Source organism: Rhagoletis zephyria, unplaced genomic scaffold, assembly GCF_001687245.7.
Source record: "Rhagoletis zephyria isolate East Lansing unplaced genomic scaffold, Rhagoletis_zephyria_1.1 Rzeph_scaffold_01542, whole genome shotgun sequence".
Lineage (NCBI taxonomy): Eukaryota > Metazoa > Arthropoda > Insecta > Diptera > Tephritidae > Rhagoletis > Rhagoletis zephyria.
Genome location: NW_016158626.1, coordinates 16,802 through 39,532, shown reverse-complemented (window position 1 = coordinate 39,532; position 22,731 = coordinate 16,802). Strand labels below are relative to the sequence as shown.

The 22,731-nt window shown below is 32.7% G+C and overlaps 1 protein-coding gene across 7 annotated transcripts in view; it reads right to left on the bottom strand.

Annotated features, from left to right (window-relative positions):
* LOC108364357 (anoctamin-1) overlaps positions 1–22,731 on the bottom strand; it is a 48,269-nt gene that overhangs the window by 12,708 nt on the left and 12,830 nt on the right. For 5 of the 7 annotated variants that reach the window (XM_017618009.1, XM_017618012.1, XM_017618011.1 and 2 more), the window contains 4 exons: positions 11,311–11,870; positions 1,044–1,286; positions 819–967; positions 584–752 (listed from right to left, as the gene is read on the bottom strand). In XM_017618009.1, the coding sequence (XP_017473498.1) occupies positions 584–752; positions 819–967; positions 1,044–1,286; positions 11,311–11,870 (1,121 nt within the window). Of the gene's footprint in view, positions 1–583; positions 753–818; positions 968–1,043; positions 1,287–3,731; positions 4,356–11,310; positions 11,871–22,731 lie in introns of those variants that run through there. The other 2 variants (XM_017618015.1, XM_017618016.1) reach the window with 2 other exon arrangements.

Sequence of the window (22,731 nt, the reverse complement as noted above, 5' to 3'; positions counted from 1 at the left end):
TTGGGTTCTACACACACTTGGCTTATTTGTTAGTAAGTATTTCACATTGATAAATACCGGTTGTATTTTAGAAATTACTTGATTCCTTTATATTTACTTATTTTGCTAAACGTTCTCTTTCCATCTAAATGACTCTTTTCATTCCTATTTTCTGCCTTTTTTCTATCATTATCGGTTGTTATTCTGAGCGTGGTCCCACCTCTTGTAACTCTGATGGTGGCAAAATAATTAAATTACAATTTAAAAATAATGAACTGAGCGAAAATATTGAATTTTCAACTTTATGTACATTTAAAAATATTTGGTGTACTGTGGGCAGAAATATACAGCTTTTATATTTTAGCACGACTTTTAACCCTGTTTAGGGCCTGTTTTTCAGGGTACAGCTGTTGTTTAAAGTTAGTTTAAAATCTCGAGCTGACTGATTTAAATAAATATTAGCCAATCAAATGTCAGTCAGCTGTTCAATGTAAAAACAGTTTACGTGATCTAATTATAAACTGGCACTGAAAAACTCGATCTTGGTTTATAGAATGTCACACTAGTTTTTAGTAAACAAAATTTCTGCAATCTAAAAACTTACATCATGTAGCGGATATGCGCTGTGGTAAACACGATCGCCCAACAATTTTTCAATACCCAAATTGTCAGCGGTTTCCTCGCCCTCAACAAAATGCTGCCGCTCCAAGATAAAATTAATGATTGAGTTCCGAACACCGGCATCAAAGAAATTCGGCTGATTCCATTCGAACCTAATATTAGATATTATAAAATTTTTACTAAATATACTAACACCAACACTGTGAATCTACACTTACAAGTGCTGATAATTGCGGGAGAATTCAAAGTGTATGCGATACGGCCGTTCCGGGCTGACGCGCAACCAACTGAAAATTCGACTGCAGAATGAGGTTAGACAATCTTTTATGCGAAAATCATCGTCCTTTATAAGCTCCTGGCCGGGGATCTGGGAAAAAATATGAATGCAAAACAATAAGATCGGAAATGTTGGCAACCATAGGAATCACATTTGTACTGCTTACCTTTTTCATTGGCAACTTAATCTTCAATATCTCCGCGTAGCGGCAAAGCACTTCCAGTGGCGCATGAATTTTTATGAAATGTATGCGCTGTGTATTATCAGGCTCCAAATATAGGCCTTCCTTAATTAAATTCGTTTCAAAGATTTCACGTTTTCGTCGACTCTCGGGTATATAATCATCATCGCCAATATAGGCCAAGACGAAATCAACGCTGCGTTTGCCATCTTGGAAGCGCCGACGTGTCTTTGGAGTGGAAAGTTAGCTTTAATTAATATTAAGTTAAAATGCGAGGCAAATGTTGAAGCAAGAACTTAAGCTACTACATTATATGTCTGTGCTAAGTATATACGCACAGTTATCCATAAAGCAAACAAGCCTACACACATATAATGTATGTATGTATTTACAAATTTGTTTTCATAAATTCTTTAGCAATTAATAACGATAGTGTGACTATTCTAGTAAAATATACTAATTAACTGTGTTTAAACTTTATGTGTAAGTAATTTAAGAAGCCGCTATTTTTTATACTTTTTTAAAGTGATAGAATTTCTGACAGTTTTTATCTTTAATAGGCCTAGCCTTGACTTTTGTATACAATTGGGTCTGCGTTACTAGTGAGTAGCATGATAAAAACATTACAAGGTAAATTCATTCTCTCATTTCGTCGGCCATGATTTTTTTCTGACGTTTGCCAACATTTTAAAATCATATAAAATTGAAAATAAAAAAAATTAAATTGTTCACAATTGTTGTTGTTTGAGATTGAAAATGAGAATGTGTGTGTGAGTTTGAGTTTTGATTTTAAAATTATATTGTTGGCAAACGTCAGACTGCCTCTCAATGGTTTTACCTTGTTATGTTTTTATCATGGTGAGTAGTGTGTTTTTAATTCGGCAAGTAGCATAACGTCGGTGATACTGCAATACGTTCTATGTAATTTATTACCTCTGGTGTTTATTTGATCTTGATTTATCTGTATCTGATCGCTTCTTGCCATCGTTCATCTTCATCAGCCAAAGGTACACAGTTTTGTCATTCGTTTATTAGGGTGTAACGATTTGCAGACGCATTCCGGTGCAAGTAAGATACCATATAAGTTCAAGGTGCGTAGACCGTCTTGCATTATCACCGACGATAAGTAGACAAGTTCAATTGAATTTCATCAAAAGGCCATTAACAACTTTGATAAATATGAATATACATATGTATGTATGTATATGAGGCATTGACAGCCGGAGTAGCTTAACTGATATATGTATACAAAAACTTTAAGTACAGCTTAAAATGCATTACTAGAATCGAAACGGTAACAGCCCGAGACNAGCAGAGCATGTGTGTGCAAATACGAACCCTGTGTAAAACTACTACTGACAAGTGTTTATTTTTCAACCAGAATCTGTGTAAATATACGCAGAAGATGTTCAAGATTTGATTTGGAACATAAGATCTTTAAAAAATACACTCAAATATGCATATGAAATGTATGAATTGTAAAAAAATTTAAAGTAAAAATATATTTTTTACTAATAATAAACATTAAGTGCTCATATTTACTAAATTTTTAACACTTTGTGAGAAATTTGGTATGTAAAAGTAAACAGACAGTACTTAATTTTGCACAAATTAGGAGAGGAAACTGGTTACCTCTCTTTATATGCGTAAATTTAAACAAATATTTTTTAGAGCAGATTTTAAATATTTTATGTGTAAACTGTGAACAGTAAATGTTTAGAACTTAACAAACAAATTTGAAATTTGTTCTACGCCACACATATGATAAGTAAAAGTAAACAAGCAGTTTTTAACTTAATTATCACGGTGTGTAAATTTGCATTCATGAAGAGAGGAAACTGGTTACCTATCTTAATACGCGCAAATTTAAACAAAATTTTTTTAGAGTGTATAAGTTAAATTGGTCTCTATGCCATGAATGCAAAGTCTACAATTAATTTAAAATACTTTAGCACTTGTTAGCAAGGGTGATTCTGCTTCGGATTCCAGGGCTGCTATTATCATCGGAATTAATGTTGAATCCCAAATAAACGTAATTCTCTACTTATTCGAAATTATAACCGTCAAACTGATACAAATTCATAATGCCGCGGTCGCGTTCAAAAAATGCATATTGCCATCGACGAAGCGGCAAAAGTTTTTGCTTACCAACTGGAATTTTTTGCCTGATATACATTTTATTAGAGGCAATATTTGTGCATGTGCACTTTTTATCTTGATCGTTTAAAGCATTTGTAGGATGGCTTCTATCAAGTAGTTTTGCAGGATTATTGCTTGCCAAGAGCAATATGCGGTCTCCATTAGCAAAATATTGCATATCGTTATCAAGATAAAAAGTTGTGCCCGTGGAAACAGCAGGTTAGATAATGAAGATAAAAAATTGGCAGCTATAGCCCGTAGCCTATTGTTTTCAGTGTGTTTCAAGCGTTAACATGTACTATATGTATACATTTTTTATGCATGCACTGTAACAGTGTTTCATCGAAATAAACCTACTCTTAATTTACATATAACGTGCAAAGTTTTTAAGCACATTGATTACGAATATTGAACTCAATACTAAAATTAACTAAACGCTTAATTATTTTTACATATGTTTTTAAGTATGTATGTAGCATGTGTTAGGAAGAAACTTAGATTTAATATAAAAGAAAAGGAAAAAATTGCCATTACCCGTTCCCGCAAGCGTTCAAGCATTTCGTAACAAAATTCAAAACACGAGTGAGGGAAAAAAAATTATTTAATAAAATATTTAAGTATTTATGTATAGTTTTTTTTTAATCAATATGAATATACAAATGTAATTATGTATGTACATGGGGCTGTGTGTGTGCAATTTGATTGATTAATGGCAAAATAGAGAGATAAACTTAATGTACAGTAAAAAAAAAAAAATGGCAGCAAAGAAAAAATGAATTTCTGACAAAGTTGGGGTATATCGCACGTTCAATAACAAAGGGAGATCAATTAAAGTTCTCAATCTGCGAAAAGCGCAATAAAAGTTCTTTGTACTACATACTTGTATGAACCCAGTACGGCGTAGCTCAACCAATTACCTCAGAAAAATTAGTTTATTTCCACTTATGCAGCAACTAACTTCAAATTGATGTATAAATCACATAGCATCCCCATTGAGATAAACCAAATGCTTACACTTTTGATACATATCTTTGCGAATAGTTCAATATTAGTTGAAAAATCATCTCACTGTGGGCAATTAACTATTTCAACATGAAATTTCATCTGAAAAAGAAACATACTGACTTTCCATTGCTTTAAGCCAAATTAATTTTAAAATAGTTGAAATCAAATGCAGTCGGACAAGCGACTTGCTGCTTGCACACAATTCAAACTGAACATTTGAAAGCACATTTACATGTCTGGCTGTAGATGAGCGTGCAAAGATGTTTGCTACGATTGGTCGCGGCCAAGAAAGCCCATGTTCAAATCTCATTAGGCGAAACATTTAATTTAAAATTTTTAATTTCGGCTTTTCTTAATTATGAAAAAGCATCTGTGAAGTGCACAACGAAAGCGTAATCAAACGATTGACTTTAGAGTGCTTTAAGCCAAATGCCTTTTAAAGTAGTTGAAATCAAATGTACAGTCGCAGAATTGACTGATGCCTAGGACATCGCCATGTTAAAGCCAACAGTTAGTCCCAAAAAAGAAAGTCAGATCTTCAACTAGTTGTGGTACGTAAAAAACTATTTGAACATCGATATTTAAACTAGTTTCTTTCCGTACTGGGAATGTACATTTTAGCAAGGCTGTATTTAGGGGGGTTGTAGGTGTTCTAGGTGCCTAGTCAGTACTACTTGCTCCAGGTTGTCGTTTCACTTATATTCATTTATATATGTATACCTATTAAATATCGCAATTATTTATTCATTTATTAATATATTATAATTATATTTTCATTAGCTAACATTAAATAATAATAATATATACATACATACGTTTGTCTAATCTCTAGTCTGTATTTAATCAAATGGCCTCCAGCAAAAAAAATTTCACAAATCAACGGTAATTTTTAGCCTTTCAAACGTGCACATTATTATACTAAAATTAAATTGGCTTCCAAAAATTATGAGTAAAAGGTTGAAAATTTTGATGATTTTTTTTCTAATTGGTTGAATTTTTGTAAGTTTTGTCCACAGTTTTAAAATTTGACTCATATGGCGTATGTTATATTATAAGATAAATTTTTTTTTTAATTTTTGAAAATATTTAACATTTATATATTGTACGTACATACGTTAATAAATTCAAGCAGTTGAATTAAAAAAATTTAGTTTTTTATGGAATCATTCCAATGCGGGAAAATTCACCGAAAATCGGGGAATTTCGCGGTGGCCAACGGGGAGGAAATGAGTTGGCATTCCTGTTGTGTACTTCCTTTATGTACAATGTGCACGTCCAATTAAAGATATTAAAAAATGCATACAGCGGTCAAAAAATTATATCCGAACCACTTTTTGCCAAGTTTTTTTCGTTTTTATTTAATTTTGGTTATTTTTTTTATAAACAAGTAAGAAAGTCTAAGTTCGGGCGGAGCCGAACATTAAATACCTGGCGTAAATATTAAATATATGTTTTCCCCCTTTCCGAAAGCTACCGCTACATCAATTTTGAGTAAATTAGCTTCCTTAAATTTTTAAATATTGAAGTTTCAAGCATTTCCGAAATTTACCGTTATATGAAAAGCTCCGTAATTTTAGTCCGATTTCAATAATTTTCGACGGGTTGCTTTTATGTGGCAAGCACAGTAACCATACCGGGTTTAGTACAAATTAGTAGAACGGTAACCGAGATTACCCTTATATGGAATGTGGGCGTGGTTATTGTCCAATTTTAAAAATGTTCGGCCATTTGGTATGCTGTACCAAGGCCAACAACTGTGCCAAGTTTGGAAGAAATTGGTGCGTGGGTACACCCATTTTTCCAAAAATTTATAATATTCTTGTTTTTCGTCTAAAAATCATTGTAAATGTCAATTTTGAGTGAATATTCTCCAGTAGTTACTAAAATATCGCAGTCTTCATATTTCGGAAAATTACCGTTATATGGGAGGTAGGCGTGGTTATTGTCTGATTTTGCCCATTTTCAATACCATCCATTTTCAATACCAGCCGAAAAGAAGTATACATACCAAGTTTCGTTAAGATATCTTAATTTTTACTCGAGTTATCGTGTGCACAGACGGACGGACGGACAGACAGTCACCGCCCAATCGATTTCTCTTTTCATCCTGATCNTACTCGAGTTATCGTGTGCACAGACGGACGGACAGACAGACAGTCACCGCCCAATCGATTTCTCTTTTCATCCTGATAATTTATGTATACATTTGTCATATCTGTCTGTTATGTGAACAAAGTTATAATACCCTTGTGCACAAGTGCGCTAGGGGATAAAAATAGTTCTTTCTTTAACAAAACCCGTGTAAATCCAAGTTTCCAAATTTATGCAATATTTAAAAAAAATCGACAAATTTTTAAGGCAGTGGCACTCGACTGGTACATTTGTACATATTGGGCCGTATGAATAAAAATAAGCATTTGCTTTTTCTTAAAATTTCAGATCTTTAACTCAATTTATTCAAACAAAATTGAAGTAAAAGGTAAGAAAAAGCAATTGCTTAGTTTTTATTCATACGGCCCATTGGTACATGTTTATATTGGGCTATTGGTACAAAAAACTGGGGAATTTTTTTTTTAGTCAAAAGATTGGTACAATACAGCGATGTTCTACTGACAAATTTCAACAAATTAATTTTCGTGATTGGGATAAAGAAAAATATTTGGGATACGATTTGCACTAAATTTTGGCAAATACCTTCGAACTTGTATTTATACGGATGTTGTTAAAGATTAAACTATAAAAAACTAACAAAAATTAAATAACAACAAAAATAATATTTTAAAACTTGTGAAAATTTGGTGCGGCTATAATTTTTTCGACTACTGTACATTGAACTGCATCACCAAAAAGTTGCGGGTTTTCCGGCCTAGTATATTTTAAGACTTCTACCAAAATATTTTGGAAAGATATTAAGATTTACGTGAGCTGGACCGGTTTGAAAATACCTCCAAAAATGGATCTTTTTACGAATAAAAATAGTTTCTTAAAGGATTTTTTGGAAAAAATTCCCCCTCAGATGACAAAACAGTTTAAGCTTAAAAAATCTACATAAAAATATAATAAAAATTGTATCAACAGAATCATAATAATGAGATTTTTGATGCTGTTTTTTAACTTTTTTCAAAGATTTGTGTAAGAAAAACTTGAATAACTGCTCCAAAACTTTACCGATATAGACTTATGAGGTATCTCACCCTTTTTATTTCTTGGCAAAAAAAACTGATTCACGTCCCACTTTTTTCTTTATTCAATACCAACACATCTTAATTCAACATGGAATCACACTCGTTTATCTTATCTTCCTCTTTCATACTTTGAATGAGCTTATTCGCGAAGAAATTAAAAGGGTGAGCAAATACCTCACCAATGATACCTGGGTAAGAATTTACCAAGATTGATATTTTTCTATGATATTCCGGCAGCACCGAGTTTTGTAGTCGAAAAGTACACTGTGTAAATTTTGTTGCAAAATTCCAAAAAGTTTTTTTTTAATCAACAATTGAAAATTTTTGCAGTGTTTTGGAAGTTTTTATTTTTCTTTGAAAGTAAGTGTCCTAATGAAAAATTGTTTTGGGGGCAGATTTAAGAAACATTAAACTAACCAATGAAATTATTTGCGTTACAAAAATATTTTTTTTTTGCTTTTCAATATTTTTTTATAAGCAATTGAACATTTAAACAATTTCTGCTCCTAGTGGACGAAAATTTTTAACAACTTATGTAATAAACATTTCTGCATTTATCTATGAAAAAATTCGTGCATTTCGATATAGTCTGGTCGGAATGAATTTTTATTTGGCAGGGTGCACGCCCGAAATCATATTTTGAGAGAAACATATTTAGTTGACGTAACTAAACTGTTTTCTCAGTTTAGACGGCACTACATATGTATTTTCCTTCAATTTTAGCTTAGAAGGTTGTAGGTATAAATCTTTGGAGGTACAACTCCACACCAAAACTTTCTTTTTGGAGTTGCGGCTTCGGCTATTACGCCTGACAAACTAGGGCAGTTATGTAAATACAGCTGTTTCGAATGTTTTGAAGTAATTATTAATAAATATAATATTTACAGCAGAGCTGGGTCGTAATGATTCCTTTAGGAATTAAATTACTCCCAATTACAGATTACAAGGAATTGTAATTAGGAATCAATTCCTTCAGTCCACAGCAAAGGAATCGATTACTTTTTCAATTCCTTGAAGTAATTTCAAATGTAATTGGGTTTTTCTTTAATTCCATTACAAGGAATTTCATATTGTAATTGGAATAAATTACGTGCTAGTAATGTAATTTTTTTTCCAATTCCTTTGAAAGGAATTGAAAATGTAATTGATTTTTTTTCAATTCCATTACCTGGAATTGCAAGAGTACTTTAGTTTTTCCAATTACTCAAAGGAATTGTAAAAGTAATCGAGAAACTGAAAGTTCATTCACGAATATACAATGTGGAATTTTTGTTGTGGTCAAAGATTAAAATTGAAAGCACACATTGGACATCTTCTATGTATATCTATATATATATAAAAATGTTGTGTTCTTATGCCACGGTCATCAAAACCCGAGAACGGCTGAACCGATTTGAATAATATTTTTTTTATTATTCGGTATAATACCAGAACCAATGATATCGCAAAAATTTGGTGGTTTGCCACCTATTTTAAAATTTAATTAACTTAAAATCAATGAATTATTACAATATGGGTATTAAGTTAAAGAGGTTTAAGAAAGATAACTGCTGGAAGTATTTTTGACGAGGGTGGCCTCCTATTTGAAAATTTAAACTCAGTCAAATTGTTAAAAAAAAATTAAATATTGCCATGTGGGTGTCAAACTAAAGAGTTTTAAGAAGGCTTACTGCCGGAAATATGTTTGAGGAGGGTTGCCATCTGTTTGAAAATTTAACTAAATTACATTGATAAAATAAATAAAATATTACAATATGGGTATCAAATTAAAAAGGTTTGAGAAAGATAACTGTTGGAAATATTTTTGAGGGGGCTGCCACCTATTTGGAAATTGTAACTCAGTTAAATTGATAAAGTAAATGCAATGTTGGCATGTGGGTGTCAAACTAAAGAGTTTTAAAAAGGCTTACAGTCTACCATGAACACTTCCAGAAATATGCAATATGAAAAGGTCGGTTTATATGGGAGGTGCCACACGCCATTCTCCAACCATGCAAATTTTTCTCCATGAGTATGGAATTGGTCTTATATATGTATATAGATATCACCATACCCAGTTCTAGTCCTCTACCACAAATATATGCAGTTTGAAAAATTCGGTTTGTATGGGAGGTGCCACGCCCCCTTTCTATATCGAAACTTTTTTTAGCTATAACCATCCTTGGAAAGTCTGCAGTAGATTCCGAAATTTCAAAAAAATCGGTACGGCCTTTCTCGAGCTTTGCGAACAGAAAAAAACGCCTTTCAAAATATATATTAGTATAGACTAGCCAAACTCTGCTTGTTTTGCGGGTTAAAACACTACTACCGATGAAAATCGATGGATAAATAAACAAGTTTGCAAGGGTTAAGTGAAAGTGCAATAATTTTTTGTATGAAATACTAGCAGGAAATTTAACAAGGCTATTGCAATTGAACAGTAAAAATTTTTTTTTTATAAATTTTTCGATTACTTTTTAAATTACTTTGAGGAATGGAATTGGAAAAAAAAATCAATTACATTTTCAATTCCTTTCAAAGGAATTGGAAAAAAAATTACATTTTCAATTCCTTTCAAAGGAATTGAAATAAAAGAAATTACATTACTAGCACGTAATTTATTCCAATTACAATATGAAATTCCTTGTAATGGAATTAAAGAAAAAAACAATTCCATTTGAAATTACTTCAAGGAATTGAAAAAGTAATCGATTCTTTGCAGTGAACTAAAGGAATTGAATCCTAATTACAATTACTGAGGAATGTAATTGTAATTGTAATGTAATTGCATTTACCCAGCTCTGATTTACAGTAGCGATATGAAGCCTTCGGGAAAAATGTTTCGCATCAAAAATCAAAACAAAACCCAAACCCAATGTCCTCATTCAAAAATATACCATGGTTTGTTGCAGAAAAAAGTTTAAATTATAACTGGACCGATAATTTTCATATAACATTTACTTAAAGAAGGCCACCAAGGCATTAAACTAATTAAAACTATAAAAAATAGACCTTAGAACGAAAATTTGAGGATGTACCAAAGAGAAAAAAAATATATATGTATATATGTATATTGATGGTTCTGTGCAATAGCGACACAATTTAAAATTCAAAAACCAAAAACTGTTACCACTGTTAAGTGGCTCTTGTCTCTAATCCTTGTCTAATCCATTTCCATACCTTGCTAAAGTAAGCAGTAAGGATTGCTAAAGTACAAAAGATTAGACATGGATTCGACAAGGATTAGAAGCATGAGCCACTTAACAGAAGTAAGTTTTTTTTTTTTTTTGAATTTGAATTGTGTCGTTATTGTATCAATTTCTTCAATGGAGGGCTAAAAATTTGAATTATTAATATTAAGGTAATTATTTTTGGTACGTGGATGCTTTGCGATAGATAAAATAGAAAATGCCGACTGATTGAAAGACCTGAGTTGAATTCATATAAAAAAAATATTAAAAACATATGCCTGCTCATTGAAAATAATGAATCATGATGATTAATAAAAATATAAGTAAAAAGGTGTACTTCTTCATATAAAACAACTCTTTTAAAAATCACTTGCACGTAAGATAAAAACCAGTTTTGCCATCATATTTGCAGTTAAATTATATAAATAAATTTAAGTGTTACTAATTTTCATATTCCAATGTGTGTATGTCTGAATATGCTCAGTGTTGGTGTGCATAGTATGCATAATTGGTGAAAATAATAATAAATTAAAATGCAAATAATTTGTGAAAAAACCAGAGATTTTAAAACACGTTAAAAATACATGTATGTATGTATGTATGTACAATTGTATGTACATTTTCAGCATNAAAATCAGAGATTTTAAAACACGTTAAAAATACATGTATGTATGTATGTACAATTGTATGTACATTTTCAGCACAGAAAATTCGAAGCTTTTGTAACAAACAAAAATCAACTAAGATGTTTACCCTAAATTTCCATTGGGAGTACGTAATTGGCAATTTCTTATCTTTACTAGTATTTGTGCTACTTTGTAAGAGACGGTTAGAGACCTCATCAGCATTCAGATGCGGTGTACTATTGCTCTTGTGAGTGCTGGTAGTGTTGTTGGGATAAGCGTGCGAGCGTCCATTGTGCATGGCCAGCACTTGTGCCGCAATAGCAGCATCCGTTTGATCGGCAACGCCTGGCCCGCTGTTGTTATTGGCACTGCTATATTGTTCCAACGCTGATGAGTGGCGATAATTTGGATTGTATGGCAAACGATTGTTCGGATTATTTAGTGCCGGTGCCGCATTATTTTTGTTGCCATTTTCCAGACGTAAACTTCGACGCTTCGACGGTGTATCTTCGCCCGCCAAATCAACTGCCGAGTGATAGATTGTGTTGCGGGATTGCGAAAGTGATTTGCGATGTGCGGCAGCGATGGCAGCAGCAGCCTCAGAGTCGGCCAATGAGATTGTGTCAAAGTACAAACTTTCCAGATCGTCCATCTCCGACTCGGGATACTCGAAATCGTTTGTGCGGACTGTGGAAGGGGAAAAATGCATACAAAGTTAGTTGGAACTGTATAAATGGGTATGAAGGTATGAGCAGAAATTAGTATTGTTAATTGGTTCACGAACAAGATGCCATCTATATATGTATATGTAGGTATGTAAGTATGTATATTTCTACTTGCCCAATGAATTGTTAGAAAATTGAAATATTAAATACCTACAGGTACCATTAAAAATGTCACGCTTCGATAGCCTGATGCGCTTCAATGAAAATACTGTTGAATCTCTATTAAAATGCTTCGAAATATATGGTACATAGTATGTTTGTATGTATGTATATGTATCTAGTATAATATTTTTTTAATTAACTTATTTTCCAGATTTATATGTAGCCTTGGTAAATCAACAAATATAAAATATGTATAATTCCAGGGGGCCTACTCTGTATTGCGATTTGCAACTCAATACGATTCGAAAGACCACATGGACCTATACGAATTCATAGTGCCAAGTATTCGAAATCAAATGATTTGCTTTTCGATTCGCAATACTTAAAGACCCATCCTTGTGCTTAAATCTCTNTTTGGCACGTTACTTCTGGGACACCCTGTATATGTAGGTATGTAAGTATGTATATTTCTACTTGCCCAATGAATTGTTAGAAAATTGAAATATTAAATACCTACAGGTACCATTAAAAATGTCACGCTTCGATAGCCTGATGCGCTTCAATGAAAATACTGTTGAATCTCTATTAAAATGCTTCGAAATATATGGTACATAGTATGTTTGTATGTATGTATATGTATCTAGTATAATATTTTTTTAATTAACTTATTTTCCAGATTTATATGTAGCCTTGGTAAATCAACAAATATAAAATATGTAATCCAGAGCCTACTCTGTATTGCGATTTGCAACTCAATACGATTCGAAAGACCACATGGACCTATACAAATTCATAGTGCCAAGTATTCGAAATCAAATGATTTGCTTTTCGATTCGCAATACTTAAAGACCCATCCTTGTGCTTAAATCTCTTTTTTTTACCAAATATGTACAAACAAATGTTGATATTTTGTAAATATTCACAATGTTCATTGGACTAAAAATGTATGGGCTATAAAAATGCGAACCCAAAAATGTTCTAAAAAAATTCAGAATATAAAGTTTAAAATTTTTATGAAAGTATGCTGGATTTTTCCGAAATTTGTATAAAGTTTGAAACACTTATTTATATGGTTTTTGGTCACAGCTTTTGCAGTATTTTTATGGAAAAATTATTTAAAAAATATAACTTTAAAAACATTGCGAATATTAAAAAAATCCACTCAAAAAACTTCATCCTAAAATAATTCTGAAAATTTAATAAAATTCCGTTAAGGTTAATCAAAACCAATAACAAACTAAAAAGGAGATTCAAATAAATATTTTGTTTACATTCTTAATTCTACGCTTATAACTGCTGCTAAAGGAGGAGGGCTCTACCTTCCTCTTACACTTTTCTTCATTAATACTAGTCAACCCGTATAGCGTCAAAACGCCACAATTTAATCTAACTTTTTTTAGCAGGTAACCACCCTATTCAAAAACTTTAATAATTATTCCAATTAATTCATCTCAATCCGCTCAGCCGCTTCTGAATATAGAGGGTTAACGCATGGTACCGGTTTTTCATTTCATCAAATTTCAAATCACCTTATTGCACATCTACAGGCCTAGTTCTTCAATTTGACATCTCCTTTTTGAAATTCAAAAAAAACCGTGCTGATCTTATGACAGAAATAAAATAATAATACAACCAAAAGATAGAGTGATACATGTTTTTTTAGTTTTCCAGTAATAAAATTTCGTTCATTTCAAATTGGGACTTTTACGGCAGAAAACCGCAAGGAAAATTAAAAAAAAAACCCAAGGAAGAGTGGTCTAGGCTCCAGATTGGGACTGGGAATTTGCAAACATTTGGTTTAACAAAGCCAAGGGTGGATCAAGGAGGAGCTTCGGTGAAAGCGTGGGGCAGCCACGAATCCTCTAAACTTAGACGCATAGTAGCGTGTTACTTTGGGATACCGTAGAGACCAGTAATGAGTGGCGATAAGCGGACATGTGGCAATAGAACTGCACTGTTTTCCGTAAAAGCAGATATATGAATCTGTCTTGCATACAGTTGTTTCAAAGCATAATAGACAGACCGCAACGTTGATCCGGATTGACGACGCAGTTGATCTGATTAAAATTGTGCCCTGACAAACGGCAGTAATGCGGATTAACGAGCCGCAAGGTCGTCGGTTCAAGTCCCACGGCCAGTAGAATTTTCATCTGTTTATTTTTTATTAATTCATTTATTAATTCTATATTTTTTCAACGTTGCTTTCAATTAAATAATTCTTGTTGCCTTTTTTTATAAAATTAAGCTCTAAAAATTTAAATTAACTAATAGTAAAATAAAAAATGTGATATAAAATAAAACAAATGAAAATAAAATAAAGTAAAATTAATCATATCGCTAGCTTAGAAAGAAAAGTTGCTAAGTCCCATTTTAAAAATTTTACAGGAGAGGAAAAAATCTTCCTATAGCCATTTTCTTTAACTATTTCGCAAGACTTTGAATCAAACATTTTGCGCGTTTAAAGCAAAGCAAAACTCCATAAGAATCAGAAGGATTCGATATTTATTAAAATATGTCGTATTATTTTGGCCTTATCGGATTTGTGGTGCTTCTTTTGGACTTAGCAAATTTTCCTTTTATTGCTTATGAAGAGGAAAAAATAAAACAAGTACCTTTATAATTTTCGAAACGATGCGTATTCAATTTCTCTAGCCTCCTATATCAAAATATGAGTTTTCATAAAAAGTGGACTTAGCAACTTTTCACTCTAAGCTAGCGATATGTATAAATCAAAACAAAAAAATTTGTTGAAAATCGCTCCAACCGAGGATCAAACCTGGAAGCTACAGACTTGGTAGCACGCAACTCTCACCACTCGGCTACCGCGGACGCTAAACTCGCTAGCTTTGTTTGCTTACTTGTACAAAAGACAACAGCAGGCCGTTTTTACCAGTTTTGTCATCGAAAATTCCCCTGATCCGAGTTAATTACCAAAAATTTCGTGCTGCTTATGCGCGTTTGAAAGAGGAAAATGCATGATTTAATGCAAATAAAATGATGTTGATGCAGATAAGCGAGCCCGTTTATCACCCGTATAAGTCACAGAAATGTTATTTCGCCTAAATACAACGTGGTGGGCCTGTCCGGATATAAAGGATTTTTAATAAGATCTTGCTTAAAGCGATGGCAGTATTTCTGGATAAGCTTTGTGTTGAAATTGCCTTATTCGGCATAGGGTAAACAGGGACTCCCCAAGGGTTATTTCAGATTTTGAAGTCAATAAATTTTAGTTAAAAATCTTTTCGTTTTTTCGAAGAAGCAATTATAATCCTCTTCCATGTTNTACTACCATCATTTTCTCCAAATATCTCCAGCATAAGCAAGTCATTTATAAAAATTTCTTTACAAAGACTTTTCAGTTTTGATTTTTCACTTAATTTCGGCATTTTTATTATTTTTTATAATTTTTTGACAACACGACAGCTGATTTATAAAGTTTACACAATTATTTTCCCAGGGGCGTTCATATAACTGTGTGTGTAAACATACAAAAATATACGATTGATAAATTTATACGCTTAGATGAATCCCCTTAATATACATATGCATGCATGTAAAAAAGTACAGTGGAATTCAAATTATTGGATCCAGTGCTCTAAGTTTTATTGGCATTGCAGAGCGGGTTATTTTATTTTCAGCAGATACACAATATAAGTAGATGTAAACTTAAACTAATAAACAAAGCAAATAAGTAAATTGTATTTTATTGATGAGTCTGTTAGAAATGTAACATGGACGTTTCAAACGAAAACGTGAAGAGCAAAACATTTTTCATCACTTCACATACATATAATTACGATTCTGTTTTCAAATGTAAATTAATTAATTTGTCAAAAATGAAACGTGAAAGCTTCTCTTCACAAAGTTTTGTGGCTGTAAAAAAGAAAGTTTGGGCGTTTTTCTCAAACGCTTCTCAAACCAAAATCATTGTCTTAAACTCACAATAATTTATTAAATAATTACTTGCCAGATGTTAATGGAATAGCCTTTAACGATCGAGAATGGCTCAAAATGATATAACGAAACGATAAAGGGAAAAAATTCAATTTTCCCTAACATTGAATTTTTCATTTTCACTTTACCGTTTCATAGAACCAGAACTGTTTTACTTAATGGTAATTTCGTTTCTACCAAAAAATGTTGCGTTTTGATTGCCCCTTTCTCTTTTCGTGTTCGATCTTAAAATTAAAGGCAAAATTGTGTGCTCGTTTGTTAAAATGTCAAACTCTTGTAAGGCAAAAAAGGCACATTATGTGCCTTATACGGTTATATAAAAATATGCCTTTTTACAGAGTTGAGTGTAACATCAAACACATTTTGCATCGGGGAAGGGCAACATTTGTTGGAAGAAACGAACTCACCACGAACCATAAATGTCGAAATTTTTTACACTGATAAAAGAAAAATTAACTAGTATATCTTCTTTGTTTCAAGCTAAAACTCATATGATTTTGCGCCCTTTTGACCTTTTGTTTACTTTAAACTGATTTATGTTTGGAGATTTTTTCGTTTGAAAACGATTTCGTTCCGCAATTCACAGACGCTTTTACGTAAATTAGAAGACTGTAAAAAAAAAATTTTAAATTAAATATATGTTCTGTCTAATGGCATTTGAACCCGGACCCTGCTAAGAGCTAATAACGTCGTTTAAAGTACAAAATCGCGTATTGTCATTCTGCAAAACCGCGTAATTGACATTGGCTGCCAAAAATTGGATTTGCTCACACAAGCTCTTGGCTCGATCTTTATCCATTCGTCCTGAAATATACTAGCCACAAATGCGATTGCTTTATAAAAAACAGAACCATTTTGAAATAGGAGTGCTTTTACTCTCTAGAAAATAATTTATGCCACCCCACATACGCGGTTTTGTATTATCTTGATACGCGGTTTTGCATTTTGTTGATACGCGGTTTTGTACTTTAAACGACGATAAATAATAGCAGGCACTTTTGCGGACTCAGCTACAGCCCCCTGCAGGGAAATCGCAAACGAGTGAATCAAATTTCTAGTTCCGTACTAGATCTTTATCGCTAAAAACGAACCAATCCGATAGTAATTAGATCCACACCAGTCCAAAATCGGCGAAATGTGGTACTTAAAAAATAAATATATTTTATTTCACTTTTTTCATTGGAAATCTATATGTAAGGTGACGATTTTAGAACTGGTTCGGAACTATAGAAAAAGGGATGCAGAAGGAACTACATCTTATCTGTCAAATTTAGAACTAGTTCGGAACTATAGAAAAAGGGATGCAGCGGGGAGCTTGTTTACTTCACATAGATATGTGTTTGGCGGCTTTTTTGTTCAAATACGCTCCATTCTGAACTTCTCAGATGCTTTTTCATAGCGTGGTAATACAAAACAAAAATGTTGTAATATCATCTTAACATCTTGGGACTTTCTGGAATTTAGCCAATAACAGCAAGCACCTCTGCAAACTCAGCTACAGCCAAAGGTATTTAAACGTACATTTCTTGTAATCATTCAAACAAATTTAATTTCAAATTAAAAACACATTTCTCTCAAAATAATTTAATATCTCACACACGGAAAACCCGAAAAGATTGACAAATCATGATACTTTTTTCTTTCGTCTGTCGATTTTAGGACTAGTTCGGAACTATCGAAAAAGGGATGCAGCGGGGGGCGATTGACACTTCCTAGGACATCGCCATGTTAAATTCGCCACTTGTTTGCATGCAAAAGAGATTTATCACGAACCAGTAGGCTAAAGGGTCTAAATGTACTAGAAGCGCACCAGTTCAGAACTATAGATTTCCCCACAGGGCCACGACATGTAGGTATGCTTTCAAATGGTCAGTTTGAATCAAGGCCACACGATTGGTATATTTGTTAGTGTTAGGAAGTATCGAGTACTTTTGAGGATCGAGTTCTTTTGTATCGATACTTTTAAGGATCGGGTATTTTTCTGAGTACTGAGAACTATCTTAAAATATATACTTGTTGGTAACATTTCAATGATTACTGTAGAAATCTGACAAGCTGGCAGCACTTCAAATTAATATATTAATCCCAAATTACGTCAAATAAATGGCAACTTGAAAACTATTGAAACTTCAAATTTAGTACAATCATTTCTAAATACCGGTAAATGTAAATAAAACTCAGTACTTTTAAGTATCTGCAGAACATGTTCAGTACGTTTAAGTATCCTAAGTACATGTATCTAAGTGATGATTGAGTACTTTCGAGTTCTTTTAAGTTCTGAGTACTTTCGAGTTTTTTGTGAGTACTTAGTACTTTTTGAGTTCTTTTAGGTTCTGAGTACTTCCGAGTTCTTTTGTGAGTACTGAGTACTGTGGAGTACTCAGTATCGATACTTTTAAATATCGAGTGCTGTCGATCCTTTTGAGAATCGAGTTCTGAGTACTTTTGGTATCGATACTGCCCAACACTAATATTTGTACAGTTTCTTTTTTGCTAGTTAAAGAGTGGCGTTATTTGAAAATTTTTTATTGGGCTGAACTTATGCTCTATAAAAATTTCTAGACAACACCGTTCTGTGATCGATCAAATAAACTTAAAAAAAATCTTAAAAAGCCAAAAATGCCACTGTTTGAAAAAATCATGTTACTTTTTTCTCAGTGTATATAATTCAATCAAAAGGGCTGTTTGCAGCTCTCAAGAAAAACGAAAAATTCATATAAAACGGCGCACAAGAATTGGAAAAAGAGTTTTCTTCTATTGCAATTTCTTAAATCATTTTGCGGCTCTCAAGAATAAAATGCTAGAATATTTATTTCTTCAAGAAAACTATGACCAAAATCAAAGTACTTTTTCAACCAACAGAAATAATGAAAAATATTTCTTGTGATTTTTCTTGAGAGCTGCAGCCCTTTATGGAGAACATTCAGGAATTTCGAATTTAGCGTCCAATATTCAGAATACTAACATATTTAATTATTAAAAAAATTGGGGAACATACGTCTACAATAAATAAACTTCCACAATGTCAGAAATTGATCTTTACTCGGGTTCTCAGAAATGAAACCAGGCCTTGGAACCTTAAAAATTTGTATTCTTATTAGCGCGGATATATGAAGGGTAATTAAGTACGGTGAAGCACGTATGTACGTAGATATTTCTCAAATTGCATTTCAAAAGACAGCATAGGTTGAGATTAAAAATGAACTAGTATTTCATTAAATTTAATTAGGATTTAACCAATTGTAAAACATCGGAAACCATTGATATATCGTTGATTTTCTGGCGATGTATTTTAGAATCAGTGTTGACTTTTTTGATGCAACGAAACATCGATGCAACTCCCTAATATTTGTATTCCTGGTTAGACTTCGCCAGCGGGCTTCGGAGCAATTCTGGATAAATTGATACTGTTAAGGGCCATTCTTGAGAGCTCCGTTACCTTTGGCTGTTGACTTCTGTTTTGAAAATATCCATACGCGATGACATTGGCAATATTTCCAAAGTACATATTTGACTACTCCTTTTAAGTTGGAAGGAAACAGACTAGAAACCCCTAATGACTAGAAATGAATTGAAAGAGGTAATATTTATTTGTTTTAAAAACTAAATTTCGGTTCAATACTGCCAAATTTTCAATAACACGAGTACTATATAAGATTGTAATTAAGTGATCTCAGTTTCTTTGATACCAATATATTCGCCATGCTTAATATTTGCTTAAATGAATTAACAATTTTTGTCCCTATTTCGAAAATACTTATTCGCTGGTTATCGAACATCGAAGATCGTTGTGAAATTCGTATTATGAGCTATGTAACCGTTCGTTGCGTATCGAATTTTCTGTCGAACAGAATTTTGCTTTCGATGCTGTAGCGAAGTTTTTAATAAATTTGCAGACAAATTTCCCTAATATATTGTATGTCAAAATATATTCGAAAGACTACCTTAAACTCACTTAAACGTTTTCTATTCCTGGTCAGTTTACTAAGCTCTCATCCTCTGACGAATCGTCGAACCAGAACTTCGTTGTACCCATTTTTGCCAAGTTTTACATAAATATGTATAAGCACACTATTTAGTTTGCTCGATTTGTAAACAAAGCTTCTCAGCGGTGAAAAATATACTATTGTGAACAACCTACAAGAGCGAAATTCACAATAACCCAATGAAAATGCGTCCGATCAGCACTTTCGACCACAGTCGAAGATCGAATGCTACTCATAATAGGAGCCTAAATGAATTTTCTCGCTCAGGAACAAATTCACGAAAATTTGTTTTCACTTTAGTACTTTATTCAATCCAATTAAACAATTTAAAGCAGCAAAGGGAAACTGGAAAAATGAAGAGTTGGTACAAAAATAAATAAAATAAAAAGCAAATACATACATAGAACAAATTAACTTGGGGTCAGCGAACATTTAGTGTTAGTGCAAAGGGGTACCTTGTATATGCATACCAGGGATGTTGCGAATATTTGCATTCGCATTCGTTATGCGAATGGTTCGCATCATTGTACACATTCGAATCAAATGATACGAATGTTTTGCGAATGCGATTGTGAAACATTAAAAAATGTGAAATTAAAGCTCAATTGAAGGCCTATCTTAAAGAAAGACGAGCTCATCTCGGTGAAAATCCTCTCGATTGGTGGAAAACTAAACTAAAATACGACAAATTGACAGATCTGGTCCGCAAATATTTGAGCGCTCCACCCGCCAGCGTTGCAATTGAGCAATTGTTCAGTGCAGCCGGCCTTATATACGAGCCTCTAAGAAATCGCCTCGTGGGAGAAAAGGCAGCAAAATTACCCTTTTTGAAATAGAATATGCCCCTTTTGAACTTTGACTACTAAGTATGTAGATTAAAACACTGTATAGGTTAAGCACTCGTTCAATGTTCTAATAATTTACAAAATTTTGAAGTAATAAAAACGATGCCTAAGTTGATTATAGCTTCTTTAATGTTATTCCTAAAATTCGCATTCGCACATTCGCATTCCGAAAATTGGCATTCGCATTCGCAAATATGAAAAATATGGCATTCGAAACATCCCTAATGCATACATATGCACATACCTTAATATGTATAAATTTATGTATGTACATAGGATTGTACGCACAGACCGTATTTAATTCAATATAAATTTTTTTTTTTATTAAAAAATGCACACGTCTGTCTATATTTCTGTAAGTATTAGACTCGCAGTAGATGGTATGGATGGTACATTTTATACCACTGTTTCTGTAGAATAAATGACAATGGTTGTGAGTTAATATTTTTCCCCTTGAATTAAGATGCCGATCTCCTAAGCGAAACTTAATTTATGTTATATGCGTATAGTATTTTACACAGCTGCTTGTATTCAGTCATAAAGTCTAAAAATAAAATTCTTAGCTATTTTGGACTGACAATAAACTTGTCATAAGTATAGGCGCAGAATGAAAACAGGGAAGCCGAACGTGTATTTTATAATATAATAATCATTTATAAATGCACTTACAGTAGACGCTCACAAATTAGAAATCCCAGAAATTAAAATTAAGAGTTTGCAAAACATTAAACGCGTTGAAATTAGAATTAAAAATGCGCACAATAATTTTGTGCTGACAGACGGCAGTAATGAGGATTAACGAATCGCAAGTGCGTGGGTTCGAGTCAGAACTTACATTTGTTTTTTTATTCATTTTTTTTAAGTTCTATATTTTTTAACTTTGCTTTCAGCTGGTTGTTGACTTTTTTAATAAAATTAAAATCTAAAAAATTAAGTTAACTAATAGTAAAATAAAAAATGTGATATGAAATAGAACAAATCGTCGCTCGAATAAAGAAACAGAGTAAATGCCACATACACTATTATTCGATAATTGCACCATTGGATAGACAATCCTTTAAACTATTAGAAAAATCTTTAGTTTTCTTAAATATCTCTTTGGCTCACTAATTTATTCCCGAAAAACGAAATTGTATTTGTATGGTTTGTAATGGTTTGTAAAAACTTCCAATTCGTTTTTCTCAAAACTATACTCTTCATGTTACACTATTTCATTATTCCAGCGACGAAATGAAAATAAAATAAAGTAAAATTATATATATGTACATATAAGTCAAATAAAATATAAAAAAATAAAATAAATAATTTAAAAAATTGCAACCGCTCCAAGCATGCAACTCGCACTACTCGGCTACCGCGGACGCTAAACTCGCTTGCTCTGTTTGCCTACTTGTACAAAAGACAACAGCTGGCCCTTTCTAGAAGTGTTGTCATCGAAAATTCCCATGATGCGGGTTAATTCCCAAAAATTGTGTGCATTTGTTCGGCTGCTTATGCGCATTTGAAAGAGGAAATGCATTAGTTAATGCGTATAAAGGCTGTTTATGCATATAAGCGAGCCCGGTTGTCACCCGTATAATGCCATTTTGTAGCTGATGTAATTCGGAATGCGAGAAAACTATACAAATATCAATACTTTTACCTTCAAATTCAACTTTTAGATTTTGCTCATTTTCCAATTTGACAATACAAGTTTTTTGTAGTGTTTCGTAAAAGGAATCTGATACCAGAATAAAATTGAAAACACAAAATTTCACCCAAAGGAAGGCGAATAACGATTTTTCGTCAAACTAAATACGTACCTTTGTAGATTAATAATCAAAGAATCCGAATTTCTCATCAAAATTTTTGCTAAATGAAGTTTTCATAATTGAGAGAAAAGCGCTCAAAATCGAATAAATAGTGATTTCTCTGGGCTCTCCAATTTTCATTTAAA